The 20,264-nt window shown below is 55.8% G+C and overlaps 1 protein-coding gene across 1 annotated transcript in view; it reads right to left on the reverse strand.

Annotated features, from left to right (window-relative positions):
• Positions 1–20,264, reverse strand: part of ELMO1 (engulfment and cell motility 1) — a 227,036-nt gene that overhangs the window by 167,346 nt on the left and 39,426 nt on the right. The window contains exons 6-8 of the mRNA XM_044676775.1: positions 7,648–7,683; positions 4,203–4,302; positions 43–194 (exon numbers count right to left, since the gene is read on the reverse strand). Of these exons, the coding sequence (XP_044532710.1) occupies positions 43–194; positions 4,203–4,302; positions 7,648–7,683 (288 nt within the window). The remainder of the gene's footprint in view (positions 1–42; positions 195–4,202; positions 4,303–7,647; positions 7,684–20,264) is intronic.

Here is a 20,264-nt window from a genome sequence, read left to right on the forward strand (position 1 = left end):
CTCCCCGCCCCCCCCAGCGCCATCTTGGCCCCGCCCTCTCACCCCTGGAGGTGGGGGATGAGCTGGCCGATGGTGATCTCGTGCGCCACCTTCTGGTACAGGTCGTGGCTGTTGAGCACCATGGACTCCAGGATGGCGAGCGAGCGCTGCAGGATGGACAGGTCGATGGCCGCCTTGTTCACGAAGCTGGCGATCTGCAAGGAAGCACAGGCGGCCCCCGCTCGGCTCCGTCCCAGGGAAGGGAGGGGAGGGCCGAATGTCTAGGCACAACAGTGACTCAGGTCCGAGCCGTCAGTCCCGAGGAGGCCCTGCCACCCTCCGGCCCCTCTCCGGCTCTCAGGGGCAGCCCGGGCCCAGAGGCGGCAGGGACCAGCCGGCCCTCGTGCTCCGAGGAGGAAAAGTGGCTCACAGAAGAGCAGCAGCCCCAGGTCCCACACCGAGGCATATGGGGCAGGATCTGAACCCAGGGCCTCTGAGTCCGGAGGCAGGCCTCCCCATGGCACGGCCATCCTCCCTCCCGCAGGCTCTGTGCCCCTGGGGGGCGTCTTTCCTCCCCATCTGGGTGCGCAGACATTTAAAGCTCCAAGAAAGTCAGACTCCCAAACATCCTCTGGGGGGATCTTTAAGCCAGGGAGGGAGGGGCCAGTGGATCCCAGCATGCACTGGGGCTCCTTAGCTCATGAACGCCCCAAAAGAGGCCGTGGGAGAGCTGGGGGGGGGGAGCTGGAGCTTCCCTGAGAGCCTCTACAGCACACGGTGACTCTGGCCAGCTCTCTGGCCAAGGCCGGCCCCCTCTGCGCTCCTCCTGCCGGGATCACTTCAACCACATCCCTCTGCCACCCCCAATCAGCTCCAGAGATGTCCCACGTCGCACATGATCCCGCAGCTGAGGGCACCCTCCTGCCCCTACACGTGCACACCCGTGGGGGCTTGGTCCTTAGATCTAGCCTGGCCCACAGGAAGCACTTCGGAGGGCCTCGAGCACCATCTCTGGACTGCCCCTCCTTTGGTCTTTAGACACCCACAGCAAGGATGAGGGGCACCTCCAGGATCCCTTCTTCTTCTCAGCCTTCACCTCTGCCCACTCTCCACCCAAGACGGCCTCTCCATCGCCCCTTGGCTCCAAACTGCTTCAGGCTTTGCTTCCTGGGGCTCCCCCAATACCACACTCACTTTGGTTCCAACAACAAACATGAACTCTAGCAATCCAGCCTCAGATCGCAGATGCTGGCCTCCCTGGTGTCCAGTCCCAGACCTGACCAAGACCAGCTTGCCACTGCCACATGGCCTGGCCACGGATCTCTGGGACATGAGGATAACCCTGTGTGCCCTGTGCCACCCCCCCAATCCTTTCCAAACTGGGCAGGTTCCAGGCGAGCTCTCAGTAAACCATTGGTGACACCTCAGGTAGGGAAGGACCGTTGTGCTGTTAGCGGTCCCACCAACACTTCTTCTGCCAACTACAGCAGGGCATGTCCATGTTGGCACCAAACGCTCCCCACTTCCCCAGTGGATAGAGCCCATCCGTGTCCAAACTGCTGACCAGGTGCTTTCTCCAAAGGCTCCCAGCATGGGTGCATTTCTGGCTTTTGCACCAGAGCAGGACACGAACTTCCCTGGACGTTTCCACACAAACATGCGGAATGCAGACATGAGGAACCTCTGATGCTCCTGTCCTGGGTGACCCTGGATACGTCACTCCCCTCTGTGGGGCTCAGTTTCCTCATCTGTAAGACTTGGTCCCAGCTGCAAGAAGCCAGACTCCCCTAGACGGAGCCTGAGCAAGAGGCTAAGGCATGGGTGAATCAACAGATCTTCAGATGGGAAAGCTCAGGACACACTGTAAGAGACTGAGGAGAAACCGTAAGTCCTGAGGGAAGAACACAGAGAAGGCACAAGAGATGCCAGCCATGGCAGAAGGGGCATCTGACTCGCAACCAGAGAGATCTAGGTCCAAGTCCTGCCTCACACATTCTGGCTATGTGAGCCTGGACAAGTGGCTTCCCCTCTCTGGGCTCCCTCAGTTTCCTTATCTGAAAAATGGTGGGGTGTGTGTGTGGGGGTAGACTCAATGGTCCCTTCTAGCCTTAAAACGATAATCCTGCCATCCAACTGAAGTGGTTTGTAAGTCATTTCCCAAGCCTCGACTGCCCCTACAGACTCACAGAAGCCACAATCCAGTCTTCTCCACCTGTTTTGGCACAGAGTCCTTTCCGTGTCACTCTGGGTGCTGCCAGAGGAGCCAAGAGCCTCGGACTCAAGCTCTGACACTGTGGTTGGAGCCCTCCTGATGGCTTTCTTCCCAAGAGAAGGCAGAGCTATTTGCCCCAGCCCGGGGAAAGCAGGCTGAGACCTGGGGTGGGCTTTGCCACTGCATCTTCCCACCTTCGCTTCCTGGGGCCACCTTTTTTTTTAAACATGTAGATTCCTATTTCCATGCACATGTATTTACACACATGACTGTCTATGTGTGCCTGGGCGCTGGGGTATTTAATCCTCCCCAGATCTCCCCCCTTTTCCCCTGTGCCTATCCTTATTCATGGGAGCTCCGGCCTTGGCACACAGTCCAACAGCTGATGGAAGGAAATGGACTTGCCCTGGAGATCCCTGACTGAGAACCCCCAGTTCCAATTCCATCTCAAAGGCCCATGGGTGACGGGCAACGAAAGGAAAGGCAGCTCTTGGCCAGACGCAGCCGAGCCACAGAGGGCCCACATTCATTCTCTTCTTCCATAGACAAGGAGGGCTCCTGGTTCACGGTCAGGGTGCTGGGTTCAAATTCCACTTCTACTACTGGCTGCCTCTGTGGTCTGTGACTCCCCCTCTGAGCCTCAGTGGCTTCATCTGTAATATTTGGCAGAAGGAGCTGACTAGCTCTGGGAGGCTCTCCAAAGAGCTATGGTCCTATGCCATGACTCAGAGACTATAGGATGATAACTTGCCCTTATCAAGCCTCAGTTTCCTCCTCTGTAAAAAGGGGGCAGCCATTTCAGACATCTTCTAGAGCCATCATGAGAAAAGCTCTTGGTAGGGCATCCAGCTTTTATTATCGGCTACTGGCGTGGAGAGCTCTTGGCTCATCCACACACGCTGCTTCCGATCCATCCCTCTTCTGGCCCAGCATGGCACGAATCGGAGGTCCCGTCCAGCTCAGCCTGAGGCCTGGGGGAGGGGGATGGTGAAATCGGGAACGGCAGAGGGAAGCCGCTTGACGTCATGAAGAGAGGAAGTAGCTGGGCTGAGCTGGCCCGCACGGGGCACTCTCCCAGGGCACCAGGGTACAGGACAGAGATTTCAGGCTCGCTGGCTCCCAGACCCCTCGGTCACACCATCGACAGAGGATGGGGCTCTGGGAGTGGCCAAGACCACAGGTGAAGGGGGGCAGTGGGGGACGGTGGAAATGGTGCTGATTCTGGAGTCCAAGGACCTGCATTCAGATCCTGCCTGTGATACCTATTACCTGTGTGACCTTAGGCAAGTCGCTCCCCCTCACTGGGACTAAAATGAGGGGGCTGGACTAGATGGCCTCCAGGGGCCTCAGCAGCCCCTGATCTAGACTGTGATAGGTTATGTTCAAAATTCTTTAAATGACGGGAAAGATCTTGAAGAATTCTGGTCTACATACGTTGGCTTTTTCATAAGGTTTACAGCCCGACGAACCACTGATGTTGGAGCCTTTTAGCCACGTGCAGTGGTTTGCCATTTCCTTCTCCAGCTCATTTTGACAGATAAGGAAACTGAGGCAAACAGGGAAATAACTTGCCTAGGGTCACACAGCTAGTCTTAAGGTCAGACTGGAACTCAGGAAGATCCTGACTCCAGGCTGGGCTCTGAACCACCAAAAACCCAACCTATCATTGCTCTTCCTCCGCTTCATGGAAAGATTAGAACTCAAAGGCCAACTTCTGTCCAGGAAGCAAGTGGGGGCCTGCCTGAAAGAGCTCAAGAGGCTGGACTCTCCCCTGAGTCCAACAGAAGCGCCTTCTCATTTGTCCCAGAGACTGGAGTAAAGGATCTCAAAGTCCAGAAACTGGGCTGAGAGCACAGCGGAGCGTTTCTGAAACCCCCTGAAAATCAGAAGGAACTCACTGAACGCCTCTGGCGGGGGGGAGAGAGAGAGAGAGAAGGAATGAGAGAGGGAAAGAGGGAAGGAGGGAGAGAGACAGAGGGAGGGAGGGAGGGAGGGAGAGCAGCCAGTTTACCTTCTTGATGAAGGCCACAGAGAAGGTATCCCACGACACGATGCCATGATCCATGAGCTCCACGAATGCCGTCAGGGTGAAGGACAGCATGTCCCCGAAGCTGAAAGACACGGGGAGGAGCCATGAGGACGCTGGCCAGGAAGGGGTGGCAAAAGTGACAAGAACCTTGCAAGTGAGGACATCTCAGGCTGGAAGCTCCAGGGACCCCGCGTGGCAGAGGGGCAGCAGAGAGCAAGGGGGCACCAGAGGAGGGGGTACAAGAGGCCCCCGGGCAGCAGCCACACGGGGTGCAGAGAGAATGCTGGGCTTCCCGTGGCTGTGGGCTTCTCCACCCACCCACGACTTCCTCCCCCGTAGCTCGCTGGGGTGAGCTGCTGCTAAATGGAATTCTCTGTAGTTACACAGCAGAAAGGAGCAGGAGGGCCTGCTGCCCGCTTTTCCGGCAGATCTCCGCCTCCCAGGAAGCCTCTGGCTCGGAATTGTCTTCTTTCTCGGCTCTTAACTAATCCGAAAGCCAAAGCGTTTGGAGTTTGTGTCTCGTCCTCCCTCCGCAAAGGGGCATCTCGCATGGCAGAGGGCAGGTGCGCCGGGCCAATGGATGGCCCAGCCGGCTGCGGAGTGCCGGGGCGGCAGGGCTTGCCCAGAGCTGGGCGGCTCTCCTCTTCCTGGTGCCCTCTAGGTGTCACCAGAGGACCAGGTTTGCCTCTGGCAGTGCCAATTCACTGAGGAAAGAGCAGGCAGGGAAGGCCTGAAGTCCGGAAGCAGGGATTAAAGCGCCGGCTGGCCACAAGGGACAGTGAAGGGAAGAGGGCGAAGCGGAGGCCCAGGAGTCCAACGCAGGAGAACGAGCCAGCCAGGAGGCACCAGGGCGGCTGAGCCAGCTCTGGGGATTCCTGGGCTTTGGGGCCTCTTGACTCTTACATGCAGGCTCCTCGGGGGTAGATCAGGAACACCCGGAACGTAGGCGGCAGCCACAAGTGGCTTCTCTCTCCCCCCTCCCGATCCTCAGCTTCTCCATCTGTACAAACGAAAGGGTTCGACGAGCCGGCCTCTGGGGTCCTGGTAGCTTTACTCATGACCTTCTGGCCCGAGGCAGAGAGGAGGGCTCCTCGGGTCAGCCCAGGCCCTGCTCGGCTCCCGGGTCTCCCCATCCATCCACAGCTGTCGTGGAGGCCGGGCCCCAGCCCTGGCTCAGCCCAGGCCCAGCGTCAGCTGTCCACCACCGGCTGGCTTGGCGCCTTTAGCAAGAATGCGGGGTGGCGGGAGGAGAGAGAGTTCCACGTGGCTTGGCCCGGCAGAGGGGGATAAGCCAGGGCAGGGCCTCCCGAGTCGGCCTTGGCTACCGTGCCCACTGGCGAGCCTTCGCCCCGATGGGCCGGCAGGAGCCTTTCCATCTCCAAACCCCCCTTTTGGGAGAGGCTGGAGCCGGCCGTCAAGCGGCTCACAGCATCGTGCTCTGGCCCCGATCACGGAGATCAGGGAGGGCTGCCCGGAGGGCTGGCGGGGGGTCAGAGAGAACAGCCGGCCCAGGCAAAGGCCCCCCACCTGGCAGCCAATACTGCCCCGTTAGCCCGCTGCTCCGGGTGTAGAAGGGGCTCAACGGGAAGGTGGCCCGGACTGACCCCCAGACGAGCCGCCTGCAAACTCCCCGGCCTGGCCCGAGCCCAGCGTCCCGGCCCAAACACTGAGGAGCTCATCATTCTTGAGATCATTTTTCCTCCCTGACTCAGCTGGGCTCATCTTCACTCCAGCCTGACCTCGGCCTGCCAAGGCTGGGGAGGCTGTTGGCCACCCCCCCCCCCCCGGCCTGCAGAAGGAAAGGAAGGAGCCAGCGTGGAGGCTGCCAGAAAGAGGGAGGGAGAAGCCACTGCATTCTTCACGGCACGACAGATCGAGGGTGCGAAGGGGCCTTGGAGGCCGCCGAGTCAGCCCCCCACAGGGCAGAAGAGGAAACAAAGGGCCAAGATGGGCCCAGGACGACCCCCGGTCACACAGAGAGGAGAGGTCAGAGGCACAAGTCAATTCTCCGCCAGCAGGGCCAACAGTGTCCTCACTGGGTCTCAGTCCTCACAGGCCGCTCTGGATGGAGGGAGGCTGACCCTCTGCGAGGGGGTGCCTCGGGGGCATCCATGGCCGCTACGTGCTCTGGGACCCTGGACAAATGGCTCAGGGGCCAGCGACGGCAGCTCCCCTTCCAGGGGGCCCTGCATCAGTGCGCCCCATTGTGGTTGCTCCGATCCTGGTAATGATCATCACTACTGGCAGGACTTTGGGGAGGACACGGAAAGGGGGGCACAGGATGGGCGGGCATCTCGCTCCGGGGGGGGAGTCCCATGTTCATTCCTGGGCATCGTAATGACTGTGAAGGTGAGGAGGAGGAGGGGGTTCGAGCCTGCAGAGGCAGCAGCCTTCCCGGTAGCCCCGCACAGACCGAAGGCATCGCCGGGGATTCTGAAGGACCATTTCTTCCCCGGAGCCCACGAGGCCACCGGGATGGGCCGGCCGGTCACGGACGAGGGGTTCAGGGCCATTCACAGACGGAGGAGCTGAGCCAGCCTGGACGTCTGCCCTGGAGATTCTCCTGGCCCACGGCACGGGCTCCTCTCCCCCCGGACAAAGGAAGCTCGGAGAGCCGATGCCTGGGGTGCCGGGAGGGAGAGCTTCTCGCGGAGGCAGCCGCCGTCTTCTTCCTCCTTGGCTTTGGGGTGCCAGGGCTCCTCTGCCCGGGCCCAGCCACACGGGGGCTTCCCCAGACTCGGCTCGGTCCTCTCTGGTGGAGACTCGAGGAGCTGAGGGGAGGCGTGCCGAGCACCGCCTGGTGTCCGAAGGGCTTTCCAAGCATGACCTCATTTGAATTAGGCCGGCCCTGCTCAGAGAGGAGAGAGCGGCGCTCCGAAGGCTCATCCAAGGACCACACGCAGAGGCCTCGGACCCCGGGGATCCCTCCTCGGGGAAGAGAGGGCAGCCAGAGACACTCTGTTCACATGCTTTTGAGGGGGAAAATCAAGTGAAAGTCTATAGGCAGCCCAGAACGCCTGGCTCCTGGGCATGGGGGCAAGACCCCGGGGCGCCAGAGGGGGCAGTCACGGAGGCAAAGTGCTCGGGCCACAGCCGAGCCAGGAGGGGGAGAGGAAGCCTGCTCTGGGAGCGGTGGGTGACCAGATGGACACGGGCAGCACACGGGCAGAACACGGGCAGGACGCAGGGAAGGACACGGGCAGAACATGAGCAGAATACAAGCTGGACACGGGCAGGACTCAGGGCAGGACATGGGCAGGACACAGGGCAGGACACGGGCAGGACTCAGGGCAGGACATGGGCAGGACTCAGGGCAGGACATGGGCAGGGCAGAGGCTGAGGAGACCCAATAAAGGTTAAACGAGAGAGAGAGAGAGAGCGAGCGAGTGAGCGAGCGGCCGCGGGAGGCAGCGGGGGCACTTCTCACCAGGGCTTCATGATCTTCTGCAGCTTCTGGTAGCGCCTGAAAAATAAACAAGAGAGCAAGTGAAGAGAGTGGCCAGCCTTCCCCAGGCAGCCTCTGCCTCACAAGAGCCGTGTCCAGAGCTCATGCAGGGCAGGACCACCGACCACCGTGCAGAAATCAAATCCAAGTCAACTGGGCCAACACGTTAGCTGTGTGCGGCACCGGCCGAGGGCACCGACAAAAGACTTCACTACTGTGTGACAGAGGCTTTGGGGCATGGTACACTGAGGGCTAAGCGTGGGAGTCAGTGCAAAGACCTGGGTTTGAATTCTGCCCTGATACAGGTGAGCTGTGAGACCCTGGGCAAGTCAATTCCCTCTTTGCCCCCTGGTTTCCGCCTCTGTAGGGTGAGTCTCATCATGCCTGTTGTACCCATCTGGCAGGACTATTGCCAGGACGCAGCGAGGGAACGGGCACCTTGCAAACGTTCAAGCATCACAGAGCGCCAGCCTGGAGCCAGGAGGACTCATCTTTTTGAGTTCAAATCTGGCCTCAGACCCTTATGAGCCATGAGACCCTGGGCAAGTCACTTTGCCCTGTTTGCAAACCTGTAAAATGGGGTGAAGGCAATGGCAAACCGTTCTAGTATGCTTGCCAAGAAAGTCCCCAACGGGGTCCCGGAGGGCTAGACACAACTGAAAGCCGAGTCGGCGGAGCATGCGCAAAGGCTGTTCTGTTCTCTTTTCTGCCTCTTTTCCTGACCCAGCGGGGACGGCCCCCGGGCACCCCAAGCTGCACCTGTCTTCAGGCGAGCCAGCGCCTCTGTTGGGGTGCTCCAGATCCGCCCAGCCCAGCCCTTCCCTCTCTTCTGCCTGGGAGCCAACACACACCACGGCTTCGGACAGAAGCTGGGGCGCTGCGTTAGCCTGAGCCCCCGATTAGGCATGTCCGGCCACCCCCTCTCCGCCCCCTCCATCAAGCACCAACGGTGAGATCAGCCTCCTGCACTGTGAAAACCCGAGGTCAGACCAATGAGCGTCGCTCACGCTAAGGCACCCGGCGTGGGTTCAGCCTCTTTTCTGGGCCGAGGCGACCCCGGCCTGCCCAAAGGAGGCAGGAGGAGGAGGGGGGGTGCCAGAGCAGAAGGTCACTGAGAGACCCAAAGCAGAGCCTCGAAAACACGCCACGTGCGAATGGGAAGGGTCTAGAGATGTCCCCGGAGAAGAGAAGATTCTGGGCAGACGGGCGACCATGCCAAGTGCCCAAAGGGACTGACCCCCCCAAACCTTCCTGGCGATGAGTCATCCCCAAGTGCAACCTGGCAAAATATGGGAAGCAGCAGGTTCGCCTTCATTGGAAATCTTGAAGCAAAGCCTGGCTGAAAACTTGGCCAAGCGAGTCACAGAGGAAAGAATGACTCGGGCAGAGTTAGCCACCTGGCCAGCACGCAGGCCCCTGGCAGGCCCCAGGTTCTGAGATCCGATAATCATTCCAGGCCCCGGAGAGACAATGAAACTTAGACAAAAGGCCAAACCCCCGTCCCTGGCCTCCGGGTGCTTGCAGTCTAGTGGAATGAGTAAAACCGAGGCACGAAGCGTCGCCACACCAACGTTGGACCTCGGCTAGAGGGGGCGGCTGGGACACTGTAGGCAGAGAAAGCTTCTTTCCCCGGGCGGGGCAGGGAGCAGGAGGCCAAGAAAGCTTCTTAGAAAAGGGAGGTCCCGAGCTTCTGAGAGGCAGAAGCGAGGAGGGGGCGTCTTCTGATTTAGGGGAGTGGCACGAACCCCCGGGGGGGGGGGATCAGGGAACTCGGGACAAGAGCAAGGAAGAGTCACCACTGGGGAGGTGGGAGCCAGACCGGGGAGGGCTGGAAGGGTCTGGAAGGGCCCAAAGTGTGCCTCAGGGCTGTTGGCTTGGCGGCGGGGTGGAGGACGGACTGAAGAGGAGAGCGAGAAAGAGAGGTGAGGAAGCTCTCCTGAGAGGCCAGTCAGAGCGCCGGGGCGAGGTGGGCGGCAGAACGGAGGGAGGAGAGAAGCTGGAGACCTGGCCAATGTAGAAGGAGGACTGGATAGCCAATGGGTTGGGAGAGGGCTGGGGAGAGAAGAACCAAAGAAAAGTGGGCCGTGTGGAGGCTGCGTGCCAAGAAGGGCAGGAGGATCATCGACCGCCACAACGGCGGCGATGAGCTGGCAGGGAGGAGGGAGGACGTCATCCCGTGAGCTGTGAAGTGGGAAGCCGTGTCCAGGACCCGGAGCTCCAAAGGTAAAGAAATGATGCCTAACAGCAGAGCCCGGAGCAGGAGATGGGCCCAGGAAACACCCAGGATCCTTCCTAGGGATGGCGCTGTCGGCAGGGTCAGCCGCGGGAGCTGAAGAAAAGCTGATGGGACGTCAGATGGCCATCATGGGAAGCCCAAAGCCCAGAGACCCTGCCTCGGTCTGCCCGTGTCTGCCCACAGCATCCCTCCGAAGGTGCCACGTTTGGGGGGCACGGCCCCATCTAGAGCACGCTGGGAAGAGGACGACGATGACAAGGAACGGGCCCAAGAGGCCAGCTGCAGACAGGGGGTGTGCCGTGCCCTCTGGCACCCCCTCCTTCCCTTCCCCACCTCAGCTCCCCGGGCTGCTGGCTCACGCACTCGGCTGACGTGGGAATCCTCCCTCCATTCCAACGCGAGGCTTTCCCAGCTTTATCCTCTGCCCCTTCTCTGCCCCTCAGACCTTCAGGCACAGCCAGCCAACCTCGCCCACCGCCCTGCCCGGCAGCTCTCGGACATCTCGTCTGCCCGGATCCGGAGGGAGCTCTCGGGGCTCAGCACAGGGAGAGGCACGTGGCACGTCCTTAATCATTGCTGAACTGAGTGAAGGCATGACTGGCCTGGCTCCCAGCTGTCACAGGGTTAGTGGTGATTGCCCTGGCGCAGGGGGCCCCCTCAAGGCCTGTTCTAGGGCACTGGGCAAAGCCGTACCTCCACAGGAGATGCTGCTTACTGTCCAGCAGGGGCCGGGCAGCCTTGCTGCTGGGGGGCACCCCAGCCGTGTCAGAAATGATGGGGACTTTTCAAGCAGCTAAGAGAGACCCTGTGGGGGCACCCCATTCTCAGAACAGAGCTTCCGGCAATCTGTCCTGCCCCCGGGAGCATAGTGGCACCGAGCCCAGAGTGGGGCAGGCGGGCTCCAGATGTGGCGCCTCCCTGAAGCCTACCGACCTCTCAGTTGGAATGATTCTGGGAATGGGGCGCCGGCGCTCCAGCCGTCTGCCAGATGGCCCCCCCAGGGACCGGGGAGGGGGGAGGAAAAGCCAAATGACCTCATGACCCCATCGTTGGTGCTTCCTCTCATCTCACCGCTTTGAGCAGAACCCAAGGAAACCAGTGGACGTGGGCGAGGGGCACCTGCTGGGGACCGCCTCGAACTGGGGCTCGCCTTGGGGGAAAAACATTCAGAAACAAGTGAGAGACGGGCAGAGAGGCCGAGACAGAGAGAGACAGAGAAACAGCCAGGGAGAGAGAGATAATGGGAGCCAGGGAGACACCCAGAGAGAGACAGCGTCAGAGAGTGAGGCACGAGATAGAGAGCTACAGAGAGATGGAGATGCAGAAAGAGAAGGAGCAGGAGGGGAGCCGGCGGGGACTTTCTGCACCCACACGCTCAGTTTTTTTTCCTGTGTTGACAATAGCTCTTTCCAGGGTGGATGCTGTGACTTACTCATTTCCCAATATCAGAATTTTCCGATTCCCCTGCCCGGGCTGGACAGAGCCTGGGATCGCGGCCCTGCCTTTCATTCTTGGCTCGTGGGCTCCCAGCATCACAAGACTGAAAGCTGATGCGGCCTCCAGGATCATCTAATCTGTGAAATGATCTCATGTAACCCTTTGCTGCCCGGTGCCCCGCTGGCATCTCCTGAAGCTGGCGGACGCTTCTCTGAAAGGTGCTTTGAGATCACGAAGGCGATGCTAAATTTCGGTTAGAGCTTCATCCGTTTTCCTCCCAGGAGAGTTCACGGACGCCCCCCTGAACTCTATCCCTGGTGCCTCGGGGCTCCATGGGCGCCACGCTCAGAACCTTTGCTCTGGTCCTACCTCTTCCTCTACAGATAAGGAAAGGGGGTAGAAGGGAAGTGACCGACCGCAGCTCAGCCAGTAAGAAGCTGAGGCTGAGCCCCAGCCCAGTGGAGAGTCCACCCGGGGTTGCTTCTCCCTGAGCACTAAGGGATGCTATAGCCAAGGTGGGCTATATGGCCTAGTATAGACATATGTAGCTAAGTATATATTCATGAGATGTTACATCAAATGATGGATTGAGAAGAGGACATTGAGGGTAACCAAATTTCTTCCTCCACCCTCCAAAAATCAAGGTTCTTTTCACTATTGCCATTTTTGAGAAAGGGGCAGCTGGGTGATGCAGTGGATAGAGGGCCAGGTTTGGAGGCAGGAGGATCTGAGTTCAAATTCAGCTCTAGACAATGACCAGCTGTATGACCCTGGACAAGTCACTTAACTCTGCCTCAGTTTTTTCATCTGTATAAAGAGCAGGAGAAGGAAATGCAAACCATTCCACTATCTCTGCCAAGAAAACCCCAAATGGTTTTGGACCAAAGAATTGCACGTGCCTGAAATGACTGAGCAACTCCCCTATTAAATGGAGACTTCTCTGAGGGCAGGGGTTCTAGTTGGCCTTTCTGTGTATCCCTGGTACTTAGCACAGTGCCTGGCATGAAGGAGGTGCTTAATAAATGCCTAGACCAAGTGTCCACTATTGTCACTTAAGGATAAGCACCAGTGGGAGTGAATAAGCTATTGATTCAGTGCTCCAGATGCATGAAGTACCTTTGGAACTGGGAAGAGCTTCCCCACCGCTAGACTGCTGTGAGTAAGGGTAGGCAAAGCCAGAGGCTGCTATGCATATTATACATGATCCCTTCTGAGTCTCTTAACCTCATCTTGGGGCTAGTCAGAATTCCAAATATCCTTGTTTTAAGTAGGAGACTTTGATCAAGAACCTCCCAAGTCCTCCAGACAAAGCTCCCTCCCAGGGTTCTGGGGAAAATCCTATGAAATACCGAACAGAAAGCACTTTGTAAACTTTAAGGTGCTATAGAAATGCTCTGCGTTCCCTCTTGCTGGCTTCAGTGGCAGGACAGGCATTGGGAGGGATAAAGGTAAGCCTTCAAAGCCTTAGAGACCACCAAGAAGCTGCCATTCACAATTTGGAACTATGCCCAAAGGGCTTTAAAAGACTGCCTGCCTTTTGACCCAGTCATACCCCTACTGGATTTATACCCCAAAGAGATCATAGGGAAAAGACTTTTACAAAAATGTTTATAGCCGTGCTCTTTGAGGTGGCAAAAAATTGAAAAATGAGGGGACGCCTTTTGATTGGGGAATGGCTGAACATTTGTTGTGGTATCTGATGGGGATGGCATGCTATTGTGCTGAAAGGAATAATGAACTGGAGGGATTCCATGTGAACTGAACGACCTCCAGGAATTGATGCAGAGTGAAAGGAGCAGAACTAGGAGAACATTGTACACAGGGATGGATACACTGTAGCACAATCGAACATAACTGACTTTGCTACTAGTAACAATGCAATGATCCAGGACAATCCTGAGGGACTTAGGAGAAAGAACGCTATCCACATCCTGAGAAAGAACTGTGGGAGCAGAAACGCAGAAGAAAAACAACTGCTTGATCACATGGGTCGCTGGGGATATGATTGGGGATGTAGACTCTTAAGCGATCACCCTAGTGCAATTATCGATAATATGGAAATAGGTCTTGATCAATGACACATGTAAAACCCAGTGGAATTGCTTGTTGGTTATGGGGGTGGTGGGGGTGGGAAGTTGGAGGGGAGGGAAAGAATGTAAATCATGTAACCATGGAAAAAGACTCTTAATTAATTAATTAAAGTTTTTCAATTCAAGAAAAAAAAAGAAGCTGCCATTCACTTCTTTGTGAGTATCTTCTTTAAAAAGGTGCTGGGTGTTAGTTTATTCAGGGTTCTGGTTTTATGAGTGTTCTCTTACAACAATGACCAATATGGAAGCATGTTTTGTGGGATAATACATCTATAATCCAGATCAAACTGCTCACTCACCATCTCCGAAAGGCAAGAGGGAGACAGTTTGGATCTTATAACTTTGGGAAATGTATGTTGAAAATTGTTGTTACATGTAATTGGGAAAATAAAAGATCTTTGAATAAGGAAAGAAATAGGTTCTGGAGCCTCCAGCCAGGAATGGAGGATAGAAATGACAAAAACCGATCACAATGAAATGGACTGAAAATGGCAGGTTCTAGACATCCCTCCCAATTCTGAATCATCGTCTTGGCCCAAGCCAGGCATCGGGAGTTAGAGCAAAGGTCCAGATCAGTACTGAAGGAGGAAGAGAAGACTCTGTATGACTTCAGCAGCACCTAGACTCCAAAACTGGAACAGAACAAATATTCACACATGGACTCAAACACCATTTCTTAGAGAAGGTGAGTGGAAGGGAAACTGAGAGCGCCCTCGCCCCAGACACAAGGGAGAAACCTGGCGGCCGTCCAGGGCATCCTCACCTCCGTCCTGAGCTCGTTTACAAAAGGCCGTATAGGTCAAGTAGAGCTGCTGGGGCTGGAAGAGACCAGCGCGGGAGCAGCATCCCCTCACCACGGAGGGAAAAGGCTGCTGAGGAGTAAGGAGCTAGCAGGAAGCTTGGCACGGGTCCCAGCTGAGCCGAATCATCTCAAAAACATGTGTCGATGGAGCCAGGCGGACGACGCACAGCCCACAATGAAAGCGCTCTCCTCGGGAGCAGAAAGGAGCCATCCCAGTGACTGAGAGGCATGGAGAAGACAGCACGGATTGCTGCTCGCTTTGGGGGAGCATTTCCCTTCGGCCTCGAAGGCTCTCTTCCAACAAGAGGCCTCCCATGTGTGCGCTGAAATGATTGATGGTGGGTGACTGAGGCGACCGCAGAGATCCTCTTGGCCCACGCTCTGGTGGTGTAAACCTAAATGCCACGTCAGCAGGGAGTACGACCATGCCAAAGAGGCCCCCATTCAAATCCAAGTTCCTGCTCACAAACACCATTTCACTAGTTGTGTGGAGCCTCCGAACCCTTCAGAGCTGGGTCATGGAAGCCTCGGGGTCGAGGAGCTCAGCCTCACTATCCACACTGGAAAAGCAAAGTGGATGAAAAGCCCAAACTGCCCAGACCCCGGCAGGACGCCAGGCAGAACAGGAAGCCTGTCGAGGGAGTCCATCAATAGCTGCGATTCGGACAGATACGGCAGATGGACAATAGGCTGAGCTCAGAGCCGAGAAGGAGGACACGGGGTTAAACGAAGGAACAAGCTTTGCACTGTCATCCCCGTCGTCATTATTACTAATGATGATTGTTATTGTATTTATTCGTTAGACAGTATTTGATGCTTTCAACGAGTCTCAGCTAGTGGCTGCTTGTAATCCCGTCTCCGTAAAGCCAATATATTCCTGGTGACACTCTAGGGCTCATTCTCAAAGGGAAATGGGCAAAGGTAAGGTTGCCAGAGGAGGCCAGCCTATTTAACAACCCTGTCTATAATCCTGCACAGAAGGATTCATGAAAGCACACCCTCAGGAGCTTGTGGGCCTGGAAATGGACACAGAAAGGCAAGAAGAAGTAGAGAATGGACCGGAGCGTTTCTCCCAGCACCCCAAATATTGAAACACAGACTGTTGGCCTCTCCTGTCGTTTTCTGTAAAGCCTCTATTTACAGAAATCGCAGAAGATAAAGACGAGGGAAAGCTGTGATTTCTTTGCACCAGTGGAGAATCCACACTGAAGCATTTGGAGGTCTACTCGGAGAAAGGATCGCTCAAGTCCCAGCAGGCAGGAATGGGATTTCTAAATTCTAAATTAAGGCTTTAGTTTTGCAGCCTCTTGAAACCCACTTATCAGGTATGTGAGGATTTCTTTGGTGCCCAGGTTGGATTAGATGGGCACCGGGACCCCTTCCGACGCTCAAGTTCATGGAGTCTCTGATTCGATGTCAAGCCAGGCAACATCCCCAGGCACCGACACCAGGCAGGCACTAGGCTGAGCCCTGGGGAGACGGGGAAGACAAAAACCGTCCCTGCCTTCAAGAAGCTCGCAGTCTGCCGGAGGAAGACGGCATTCGGTTCTAAACAAGGATCAACAGAGGGCAGGCACTAGCGTTAAGAGGGATCAGGAACGACCCTTGATTTGGGCACAAATGGAATAATGCCATGCAAGGAGAGAAAGACTGTAATGCGGGGTTGAAAGCAACTGTAGCAGTCCTGACAGTTGAAAAGGTTTAGAATGTTTTAATACCATCCAAGGAGAGAAAGACAATCCTTGAATCCCAGCATTTCAGGGACCATCCGGTCCTGGACAAGATTGCCAGGGTCCGGCTGTCACCTGACCACCTCCAGTGAGGAGGGGCAAGCATGAGAGCTGACCCACAAATAAGGCTGCTTCTTCTCTCCGTCCCGTGGCAAACTGGGTCACTTTGGGGCATCTTTGGTCTTGCCTAAGACGAGAAAACTCTGGAACATGTTTGGCACCAGAAGCAGCGAATGAATTGAAAAGGCCGAATGAATCAAACAAACAAATGGGTGAACAGCCAGGGCAAGTCATTCCGTCTCAGCTCTCCCAACAGATGGCTTTCAAAGCAGCCCCCGTTCCCCCAGGACGTGTAAAGGAAGGGTCTGAAAAGGAAGCCCTCAGCCAGAATGCTGCCTAGTATCTGCGACGAGCAGGCTCCCCTCCATTCAGGTGGCTTTATAGCTCAGTGGTTTCCCGGGACATAAAGGCACAGCTTTCTGCCTCTTGTCGAGAAGCCTGAATCGCCCATATGAAAAACTCCTTTCTTCCTTGTTTTAAGCAGAGCAAAGCACTTGAATTAGTCCAGCGTTCTGGAAAAACAATTTGACGGCAGTTGAGAAAAGTCGCTTATCTGTTCCTGCCCTCTGACTCTGGGCTCCCCCGACTGGGCAAAGAGCCCGACAAGGTCAAAGACAGAAAATACCAAAATGTTCCCCGTCACACTCCTGGTCACAGCAAAGAACTGGCCATGCAAGGGGTCCCCATTCACGGGCAGATGAATGTAAGCGAACCGACACACAGAACTCAGAGAAATGTGGGGAAGGCTTGCAGGAACCTGCCCAGAGTAAGAAGAGTGAAGCCAAGGGACAAAGTGGACAACTGGAATGCTGGCGAGGAAAGACGCTAAAACGGGGCCCAACTGAGATTCGTTGCGATTGGTTCCAAGAGAAAGGTGGGGGATTCTGCAGGCACAAAAACCCGGCGTCTGCCATTGGACGGCCACGCAGTCAGCTGGGTTTTGCTCCTTTTTTTTTCTATTTAAAGGAAGGATTTTTAAAATGCTGAATTTAGATGAAAAGGCTTTGTGAGGCGCAGAAGGAAGCAGGACACGTGCCTCCCCTGACGATGAATCAGTGACATCTTCCTCCTTTTCCTTTTTCTATGCGCAACTAAGATGCGATGCCTAAAAATACTCTTTGTACTGATTTAGAACGGAGTGTCAGAGGGACTGACGGAGCGAGCGTGAGCCTGACATCACCGTGTCCCAGGAAGACAGGAGGCTTCAAAGAAAGCCCAGGAGAATCGACCCGAATGCCAGGCTGGGGCTCCCACTCATCGTCTGAAACCCGAGCTACGAGGGGTAGAAATACAGAGGACAGAAGACGACAACAACGTCTGCAGAGCTGTGACGTCCGTCATCTCACCCCCCCCCCGCCCCCGCCTCACAAACACGCAGGGAGGCCCGAGCTGCGAGGATCATTAGCCCCGATGTCCAGCTGAGAGAACCGAGGCTGACAGGGGCCCATTTAGCCTTGGTTTCGGAGCCACAAAGTGTCAGAGGCAGGTTTGAAACCAGATCTACTGGCCTCCCAAGCCAGAGTTCTCGGCCCTGTGCCAGAATGGCCCGTAGGAAAGCTACCGAGGGCAAAAGCAAGCCCCAGGGCCCACCAGAGTTCCTTCGGACAAAAGAAGCTATGCCGAACGCACGGGCACTCGATTCTGTTTTGGTATTTCCACGTTCTTGAACGAGTAATTAGTTCCTTCTGCCTTCCGCTCCTCATCACCACCCGCTATACAGACCTATCGTAGGCCGGTTGCTTCCCCCCCCCTCCCTGGTCATATCGAGGAGTTCCATTTATACTTCTTCATTCAATAAGCAGTCCGCGCATTTATTAAGGGCCTGCCATGCGCCCGGTGCTAAGCCTGAGAATAAAAAGCCAGCAGAGAGTCCCTGCCCTCAGAGGGTCGGCGCTCTCCTGGGGCTGATGGGGACCCATTCCGTTAAGGTGGTGCCTCAACTGATGGTGAAACCTCTTTGCAGATCTTATCCAACTTGTCTTCCTTCTAGTGTCATCCTTCGAGGCCTTTGGCTTAGCCCCTCTACGACCAGGCAGAATAACCCTAAACTTGTCCCTACACGGCAGGTCTTCGAGACCCTCAAGACGGCTTCTGTCTGGAACTGGCATCTTCCCTTCTTCGGGAATTCGCATTCATCCACTGCATGGCGCGTGCTTGGAGTAGGGACTTTGGTTCTAACAAGCTGGTCGTTGGGCTGTACGCAGGGAGCAAATTTAGGCATTGGCGAGCCTCTAAAATAAAATAAAATAAGCCCAGTTTGGTTTCTGCCGTGTTCCGTGGCGCCTGCTGTTCTCGCACGTGATTCTTTACTTGAAGAAAATCTTCATGATGTAACGGCACGAGACTTCGGCGTAATATCCCTGGCTGCGGCCTGTCGCTTCTACGGATATGTTTTGCGCCATTAACGCAGGTTTGGTATCTTTAGTGTCTTCAATACGAGGACATTGAAGATGTGAACAGAACATAGAGATTGTGATTTGTAATGAAGTTATACCAAGTGTTTAGCATATCATTTAAATACGATTTAAATGCCGCATGTTTAATAAAGTATAATAATATCTTTTAACCTGACGTCTGTTCTGGTTTTCCCCATCGGTCCCTGCGCTCGCCTTTGCAGTGCAGCCACTGAGAGTTACAGAGTTTTTTCCCAGAGAAATTATCCAATTCTTTAATTCATTTTTCTTCCTCCTCGTAATCTGGAACAGAGTCAGCAGGGCTCTTTGGGAATCCACCTGCTCGTTTCCCAGCTGGCTGCCCTCCTGGACTTCAGAACCTCCAGAATTCCTCATTCCCTAAGATGACGTCACCTGGGAAGCTACCCCTCCCTTCCTGGCGACAGGACTCGTCGCCTCCCCTTGACTTCAGCCACTTTCCACATGTGGTCTCGCCGGTCGCTGGGAGCTCCCTGAAGGCCGGGACTAGCTTAGATCTCGCTGCACACCCAGCACGTAGCACACGGTAGGTGCTTCCTGCTTCCTGACTCTTGACTCTGGTGGTCCCCTTTGCAAATGCTGATGACAAAGAGCCCGATGTGGCTGTTCATCCTCCCTCCAGAAGGGACTCAGTGGCATCGGCGAGTGACGCGCGATGGCTTTATGGATTTAAATGAGGATTACTGCACAAAGTCCTCAGCCTCAGTCTCTCCTATCGTTGAGGAGAAGAATGAATAAAAAGCTTTAAATGCTCCTCCAGTGCCGAGGAACTTCCACTCTAATGGGGGAGGCAAGAGAAAAGGGGCAGCTGGGAGAGGAGGGGACCCATGCTCGGGGACAGGACTTGGGCAGTCTCTGGTGGCCCAGTTCTGAGCCAGCAAAAGAGAACGGGGCAGACTTGTGTGGCATTAGGAGGGGGATGAGGAAGAGGCATGCTGGGTGGACAGCAAGGTTTGGAAAAGCCTGGGAGGTCCTTGATGGCTTGGTTTCAGGCAAAATAAAGCAACAACTCATCTATTAGAGCCCAGGTTCAAGTAGGACAAGGACGAGAAGAGATGGCCACGTGGCCACTTTAATCTAAACATTCTTTTCTTTTTTTTTTTTTAAACCCTTGTACTTCTGTGTATTGGCTCCTAGGTGGAAGAGTGGTAAGGGTGGGCCATGGGGGTCAAGTGACTTGCCCAGGGTCACCCAGCTGGGAAGTGTCTGAGGCCAGCTTTGAACCTAGGACCTCCCGTCTCAAGGCCTGGCTCTCAATCCACTGAACTACCCAGCTGCCCCTAGACATTCTTTTCTAAAGCACCAAAAGAATGGCAGCTCCAAGAAAGCGCATGTGGAGACCATGATGGAAGAAGGACATTGATAAACTAGAGAGTGTCTGAAGGAAGGCAACCAGGCTGAGGGAGGGCCTGGAGTTAAGGAACTAAGGATGGTTCCCCCAAAAAGAGAAGCCTCAAGAGGTACAGGGTGCTTTTTCCAAGTGTCAGAGTAGGGATCAGACTTTGTTCTTGGTTCCAAGGGTCAGAACTAGGAGCAAGGAGGTAAAATTATGCTTGATGGCAGGAAAAAGCAAGCCGTGGAACCTCTGAGGGTCAGTTGGGAAGTGCTGGGCTCCCCCACTCACTGGGGTCCTCGAGCAGAGGCAAGTTGGACATGTCGCGGTCCGGATTCTCCTCCAGTTCTGAGCTCTCTTAGAGCCCGTGAGAACAGTGGCTCCTGCTGTGGCCAAAAGGTCGGCACATGCCAAAGCGTCCCGGGCCTATGACTCCCCAGAGTTCTCTCATCTCCATTTTACGCAGATCAGGACACTGA

Source organism: Gracilinanus agilis, chromosome 1 (assembly GCF_016433145.1).
Source record: "Gracilinanus agilis isolate LMUSP501 chromosome 1, AgileGrace, whole genome shotgun sequence".
NCBI classification, from domain to species: Eukaryota; Metazoa; Chordata; class Mammalia; order Didelphimorphia; family Didelphidae; genus Gracilinanus; species Gracilinanus agilis.